The following is an 8,166-nucleotide window of genomic DNA, read 5'->3' as shown; positions in this document are numbered from 1 at the left end:
GCTAGCTCAGCATCACTGACCGCTCCTTGTCAATAATAGCGGCAAATTACTAACTTGAACAAACTAACAGCACTACCCATCTGACGAGCCAACTCACCTGTCAGCTTTCTTCTATAGAAAAATGTGTTGTCGCAGTAAGAAACCCAATTACAATTAGCTAACTCGTTTTTGTTTTAACTATAAATTACGTATTGGTTCGCTAAATCGACAGATTGTTAGTAGAATACCAGCAGCAGTGATACAAGCCCGCGATGTCGGCTACAATGCTCCGTTGATGGTTAGCTAACTTTAGCTGGCTGAGCTAGCTCAGGGCAGTGTGGCAAATTTGGCCCGTGAAGTTATATCTTTCTGAGCAAAAAGTTGTTGATTTGGTAGCTAGATCACGTCATCTAAAATGACCTTTCGATGGTAGAATCACCTTCATCGGGGAGGTGGCCCAGTTGCTTGCTGTTAGTCAACTGAATATTGCCCAGACCAAGTCCTGGATAACGTTAGGCGATAAACCAGAGTGTAGCTAACCTAACGTGTTCTGTATCTTCCACTAGGTTACTATGAGTGACATTGCAAAGGGAAAGAAGGCCTTCGTTCAGAAATGCGCCCAGTGCTACACTGTCGAAGATGGTGGGAAGCACAAAGTGGGTCCAAACCTTTGGGGTCTGTTCGGATGTAAGACTGGTCAGGCTGAGGGCTACTCCTACACAGACGCCAACAAGAGCAAAGGTAGGCCTTTTCACCTATCCTACTAGTTAGTGGGAAATGGCTGGAAGTGATCCAGATGGTCAAATTACCAACATTTTCCTAACCTGCTACGAAAGTCAAATCGTCCTGATTCGGAGTAGAGACTCGGGGCTAGAAAATAGTGTATCATACACTACAGTTGAGGAGCAATGGGGAAAGTAATTCGGCTTTGAAAGTTCATCCATTTGTAACCCCACTTTTGAGAAAATGGCCCTTTTGAATGTTTTGGGACACCTATTAGAGAGCTCTTCATTGTCTACACCCATTCAGCATTGTTTACACCCTTTTAAACCTTAGCCCCACCCATCTCTTTAAGGATTCAAATGTGAGGCCATGTGCTAAATGGAGTGAGTATGGTAATGTGCTAAACATCCAAAGATTCCAAGACTAAAGACTTGTTTATACTATGTCTATTGTCATGTCTGTAGACAGTTGTCGCAGTGACATCATGAACATTCATCTGACACCAAACTTGTCGTTATGAAAAAGTATAAACCGAAAAATGACAGGCAGCATGACATCAGCAGCCTGGTGGTCCAAAATAGCAGAACTGGTATATTTTAACACCAGTGAGTGAACCCATCTGTTTAAAAAATGAATTTAGTATATCTAAATCTTGCAAATGAGGCAACTAAAAGCAACTTTCTAAACAATGTTTTGGTTAATTTCCAGCTTGTTAGTTAGTTAGCTAGCTAGCTAACGTTAATTTAGCTGAGTAGTCAGTTCAATTAATGACCATATCATAGCTGACTGATTTAACTTTAGCACATTTAAAAAAAAATATTACAGGTAAATAAACTTACAACAAGATCATTATTTCCAAGTTAATGGCAAGCTAATTACAGAAAATTGCTTACGTTTGTGTGTGATGGAATAAAAGGGCATTCTACATGGTAAACACACACTATTTAAAAAATCTACGTTTATTTGTCACATGCACAGGATACAGAAGGTGTAAACGGTATAATGAAATGGTTACTTGCATAGCTGAGTCTTTGTTTAGACATGTACCTAGCTAAATAAACCATTCACCATAATACCAACTCATGTTACTACCATACATGACTCTGCAGATAGCCAAAGCTAACCAACTGGTTTCAGTGTTAGCTAGATAGCTAACATTAGGCTATAACTAGCGATGCAAATGGATTTCCGAGATACAAAAAATGTTACTGTACAGATCATACATGTAATGTTAGCTAGCTAACAGTATGCTTTAACTTGCAATTAAAGCAACTTTCGAACAATATTATGAATGTATAATACCTGAAAATGTAGCTAGCTAGACTCTTACGCATGCATGGATTAATGCTTCTCCCTCTGTCATGGGGGATGCCGTAATTGCCCTTAGTTTGAAGATGTATTCTGGAGGCAGGTGATTTCGTAAAACAGCCTTCTGTGTTCTCTTTTCTACTCCCTCTGCATATTTGCAATCAAACGGCAGAATTTTCTTAGGTATCATACTCTGCTTCCACCAGGCATTTCACTGATTTCAAAATTCTTGTAAACTTCTTCTGTGATAACAACACTGTTGATTGCCGTTTCAGAAGATTACAATGTCTGATTCAATTAAAATGTTACCTAAATCAGGGATTCCTCATAGTCTTATTCATTTTCAGAGTCAGCATGGCACAATCGTTTTCCAGAAAGTGGAGAGTATTAGCAACACTTTTGCAGTTCGTGATATCTTTCAAAAAAGCTGTGTTAGAACGGATTACCAGCACATACTGAGCAGCTCATGTTATAGACGGATGCATGCTACATGGCAGACTAAATCGAACTCCTCTCTCGGGATTTCCAGCCCATCCATTATTTCAGCAAATTATGCCTAGCAGGAAGGTTCATGGCTTTTTCCGTGGCTAAACCAACTAGGCCCGTAATTTAATTTGTATTTACAGATGGCATACAAGTTTGTTAAGGCAAATGAAAGTTCACATGTTCCAGAAGGAATAAATATTTAAGTTCAAATTAGTCTCCTGTGAAGTAGTGATGTGTGACATGCGCCTAGTTTGCTGAAAAAAGTCACAATTTGACAAGCTGAATCCCCTCTAGCCATTAGCTAGTTAGTGCTGTCTGAGTCAATTTACATTTCTTGTCAAGTGAGGAAATTTATAGCTGTCCCCAAACTTGCAGGTCATTAATAAAATGTCAGATAATTAACTGAATATTGTCTTGTCTAGAAACCGTGGATTGATGGCGCGAACCACTGCTTTTAATCAGGGCAAGGTGACCGGAAACATGACTGAATACAAACAGTGTAGCTATTCCCTTCGCAAGGCAATCAAACAAGCTAAGCGTCAGTATAGAGACAAAGTAGAAACTCAATTCAACGGCTCAGACACAAGAGGTATGTGGCAGGGTCTACAGTCAATCACGGATTACAAAAAGAAAACCAGCCCCGTCGTGGACCAGGATGTCTTGCTCCCAGACAGACTAAACAACTTCTTTGCCCGCTTTGAGGACAATACAGTGCCACTGACACGGCCCGCAACCAAAACATGCGGACTCCTTCACTGCAGCCGACGTAAGGAAAACATTTAAACGTGTTAACCCTCGCAAGGCTGCAGGCCCAGACGGCATCCCCAGCCGCGCCCTCAGAGCATGCGCAGACCAGCTGGCTGGTGTGTTTACGGACATATTCAATCAATCCCTATCCCAGTCTGTTGTTCCCACATGCTTCAAGAGGGCCACCATTGTTCCTGTTCCCAAGAAAGCTAAGGTAACTGAGCTATACGACTACCGCCCCGTAGCACTCACTTCCGTCATCATGAAGTGCTTTGAGAGACTAGTCAAGGACCATTTCACCTCCACCCTACCTGACACCCTAGACCCACTCCAATTTGCTTACCGCCCAAATAGGTCCACAGACGATGCAATCTCAACCACACTGCCCTAACCCATCTGGACAAGATGGGTCTCGACCCCGCCCTGTGCAACTGGGTACTGGATTTCCTGATGGGCCGCCCCCAGGTGGTGAGGGTAGGTAACATCTCCACCCCGCTGATCCTCAACACTGGGGCCCCACAAGGGTGCGTTCTGAGCCCTCTCCTGTACTCCCTGTTCACCCACGACTGTGTGGCCACGCACGCCTCCAACTCAATCATCAAGTTTGCGGACGACACAACAGTGGTAGGCTTGATTACCAACAACGACGAGACGGCCTACAGGGAGGAGGTGAGGGCCCTCGGAGTGTGGTGTCAGGAAAATAACCTCACACTCAACGTCAACAAAACTAAGGAGATGATTGTGGACTTCAGGAAACAGCAGAGGGAACACCCCCCTATCCACATCGATGGAACAGTAGTGGAGAGGGTAGTAAGTTTTAAGTGAAGGCGCAGCAGCGCCTCTTCAACCTCAGGAGGCTGAAGAAATTCGGCTTGTCACCAAAAGCACTCAAACTTCTACAGATGCACAATCGAGAGCATCCTGTCGGGCTGTATCACCGCCTGGTACGGCAACTGCTCCGCCCACAAACCGTAAGGCTCTCCAGAGGGTAGAGAAGTCTGCACAACGCATCACCGGGGGCAAACTACCTGCCCTCCAGGACACCTACACCACCCGATGTCCCAGGAAGGCCATAAAGATCATCAAGGACAACAACCAACCGAGCCACTGCCTGTTCACCCCGCTATCATCCAGAAGGCGAGGTCAGTACAGATGCATCAAAGCTGGGACCGAGAAGCTGTTTTTCAGTCTCTATCTCAAGGCCATCAGACTGTTAAACAGCCACCACTAACATTGAGTGGCTGCTGCCAACACACTGACTCAACTCCAGCCACTTTAATAATGGGAATGGATGGGAAATGTAAAATATATCCCTAGCCACTTTAAACAATGCTACCTAATATGTTTACATACCCTACATTATTCATCTCATATGTATACGTATATACTGCACTCCATATCTACTGCATCTTTATGTAATACATGTATCACTAGCCACTTTAACATCTGCTAACCATGTGTATGTGACAAGTAAAATTGGATTTCAAATCAAATCAAATCAAATCAAATTTTATTTGTCACATACACATGGTTAGCAGATGTTAATGCGAGTGTAGCGAAATGCTTGTGCTTCTAGTTCCGACAATGCAGTAATAACGAGCAAGTAATCTAACTAACAATTCCAAAAAAAACTACTGTCATACACAGTGTAAGGGGATAAAGAATATGTACATAAGGATATATGAATGAGTGATGGTACAGAGCAGCATAGGCAAGATACAGTAGATGATATCGAGTACAGTATATACATATGAGATAAGTATGTAAACCAAGTGGCATAGTTAAAGTGGCTAGTGATACATGTATTACATAAGGATGCAGTCGATGATATAGAGTACAGTATCAACGTATGCATATGAGATGAACAATGTAGGGTAAGTAACATTATATAAGGTAGCATTGTTTAAAGTGGCTAGTGATATATTTACATCATTTCCCATCGATTCCCATGATTAAAGTGGCTGGAGTAGAGTCAGTGTCATTGACAGTGTGTTGGCAGTAGCCACTCAATGTTAGTGGTGGCTGTTTAACAGTCTGATGGCCTTGAGATAGAAGCTGTTTTTCAGTCTCTCGGTCCCAGCTTTGATGCACCTGTACTGACCTCGCCTTCTGGATGGCAGCGGGGTGAACAGGCAGTGGCTCGGGTGGTTGATGTCCTTGATGATCTTTATGGCCTTCCTGTAGCATCGGGTGGAGTAGGTGTCCTGGAGGGCAGGTAGTTTGCCCCCGGTGATGCGTTGTGCAGACCTCACTACCCTCTGGAGAGCCTTACGGTTGAGGGCGGTGCAGTTGCCATACCAGGCGGTGATACAGCCCGCCAGGATGCTCTCGATTGTGCATCTGTAGAAGTTTGTGAGTGCTTTTGGTGACAAGCCGAATTTCTTCAGCCTCCTGAGGTTGAAGAGGCGCTGCTGCGCCTTCCTCACGATGCTGTCTGTGTGAGTGGACCAATTCAGTTTGTCTGTGATGTGTATGCCGAGGAACATAAAACTTGCTACCCTCTCCACTACTGTTCCATCGATGTGGATGGGGGTGTTCCCTCTGCTGTTTCCTGAAGTCCACAATCATCTCCTTAGTTTTGTTGACGTTGAGTGTGAGGTTATTTTCCTGACACCACACTCCGAGGGCCCTCACCTCCTCCCTGTAGGCCGTCTCGTCGTTGTTGGTAATCAAGCCTACCACTGTTGTGTCGTCCGCAAACTTGATGATTGAGTTGGAGGCGTGCATGGCCACGCAGTCGTGGGTGAACAGGGAGTACAGGAGAGGGCTCAGAACGCACCCTTGTGGGGCCCCAGTGTTGAGGATCAGCGGGGAGGAGATGTTGTTGCCTACCCTCACCACCTGGGGGCGGCCCGTCAGGAAGTCCAGTACCCAGTTGCACAGGGCGGGGTCGAGACCCAGGGTCTCGAGCTTGATGACGAGCTTGGAGGGTACTATGGTGTTGAATGCCGAGCTGTAGTCGATGAACAGCATTCTCACATAGGTATTCCTCTTGTCCAGATGGGTTAGGGCAGTGTGCAGTGTGGTTGAGATTGCATCGTCTGTGGACCTATTTGGGCGGTAAGCAAATTGGAGTGGGTCAAGGGTGTCAGGTAGGGTGGAGGTGATATGGTCCTTGACTAGTCTCTCAAAGCACTTCATGATGACGGATGTGAGTGCTACGGGGCGGTAGTCGTTTAGCTCAGTTACCTTAGCTTTCTTGGGAACAGGAACAATGGTGGCCTTCTTGAAGCATGTGGGAACAGCAGACTGGTATAGGGATTGATTGAATATGTCCGTAAACACACCGGCCAGCTGGTCTGCGCATGCTCTGAGGGCGCGGCTGGGGATGCCGTCTGGGCCTGCAGCCTTGCGAGGGTTAACACGTTTAAATGTCTTACTCACTTCGGCTGCAGTGAAGGAGAGGCCGCATGTTTCCGTTGCAGGCCGTGTCAGTGGCACTGTATTGTCCTCAAAGCGGGCAAAAAAGTTATTTAGTCTGCCTGGGAGCAAGACATCCTGGTCCGTGACTGGGCTGGGTTTCTTCCTGTAGTCCGTGATTGGGCTGGGTTTCTTCCTGTAGTCCGTGATTGACTGTAGACCCTGCCACATACCTCTTGTGTCTGAGCCGTTGAATTGAGATTCTACTTTGTCTCTGTACTGGCGCTTAGCTTGTTTGATAGCCTTGCGGAGGGAATAGCTGCACTGTTTGTATTCAGCCATGTTACCAGACACCTTGCCCTGATTAAAAGCAGTGGTTCGTGCCTTCAGTTTCACACGAATGCTGCCATCAATCCACGGTTTCTGGTTAGGGAATGTTTTAATCGTTGCTATGGGAACGACATCTTCAACGCACGTTCTAATGAACTCGCACACTGTATCAGCGTATTCGTCAATGTTGTTGTCTGACGCAATACGAAACATCTCCCAGTCCACGTGATGGAAGCAGTCTTGGAGTGTGGAGTCAGCTTGGTCGGACCAGCGTTGGACAGACCTCAGCGTGGGAGCTTCTTGTTTTAGTTTCTGTCTGTAGGCAGGGATCAACAAAATGGAGTCGTGGTCAGCTTTTCCGAAAGGGGGGCGGGGCAGGGCCTTATATGCGTCGCGGAAGTTAGAGTAACAATGATCCAGGGTCTTTCCACCCCTGGTTGCGCAATCGATATGCTGATAAAATTTAGGGAGTCTTGTTTTCAGATTAGCCTTGTTAAAATCCCCAGCATTTGATTTTGATTTAATGTACAGAGTTCCTTGCCATTAGCTAAGGGATTGTATCATTCTCTTGTAGGCATTACTTGGGGTGAAGCCACCCTGATGGAGTACTTGGAAAACCCTAAGAAATACATTCCAGGAACAAAGATGATCTTTGCTGGCATCAAGAAGAATGGCGAGCGCCAAGATCTTGTTGCATATTTGAAGTCTGCGACATCATAAAACATTGTATTTGAAGATAAATATTTAAGTTAAATCTGTTTTTAGTTTGAGTTTGCTGTCCCTTTTTGATCTGTACTTCAATGACAAATCACTATTTAATGGCCAGGACTCATCAATCTTTGTGTTGTCATGGAATTTGTCCTATGCCAGACCCATCTTACTTGTGAACCGAATGCCTTTTTTGTGGATTTGTCTTTAGATAAATAACATAGGATTGATATTCAACAAGGAAATAGGTTTAGGTACATTGAGAGGTCCTTTAATTTTAATAGGATATGTCATTAAACCTCAAAGTTCCAGAATGGTTTGGAAATGGCAGCCATACTGGTCGGGGAGAAATCCAAACAAGTCTAATTGGAATGAATGGCAGAGGTATAATCCTGATTATACTTTCAGCAGGAATATAAGACATATCAGCAATTGTGTAATATAATTATTATCATATAAATAGTTTATATTGATTTTTATACCAATGTTCTGAGTAAATAGCCTCAACTGTATGCAAACAGACAA

General features: G+C 44.6%; 1 protein-coding gene across 1 annotated transcript; it reads left to right on the top strand.

Annotated features, from left to right (window-relative positions):
* Positions 1-551: 551 nt before the first annotated feature.
* LOC112219800 (cytochrome c-like) lies at positions 552-7,653 on the top strand. The gene is made up of 2 exons (XM_024381311.1): positions 552-720; positions 7,508-7,653. Exons 1-2 carry the CDS (start codon positions 552-554, stop codon positions 7,651-7,653), a joined length of 315 nt encoding a protein of 104 aa, XP_024237079.1.
* The last annotated feature ends 513 nt before the right edge of the window (positions 7,654-8,166 follow it).

The sequence above is a fragment of the Oncorhynchus tshawytscha genome, linkage group LG07 (genome assembly GCF_018296145.1).
Source record: "Oncorhynchus tshawytscha isolate Ot180627B linkage group LG07, Otsh_v2.0, whole genome shotgun sequence".
Lineage (NCBI taxonomy): Eukaryota > Metazoa > Chordata > Actinopteri > Salmoniformes > Salmonidae > Oncorhynchus > Oncorhynchus tshawytscha.
This window is presented reverse-complemented; position numbering and strand designations above follow the sequence as displayed.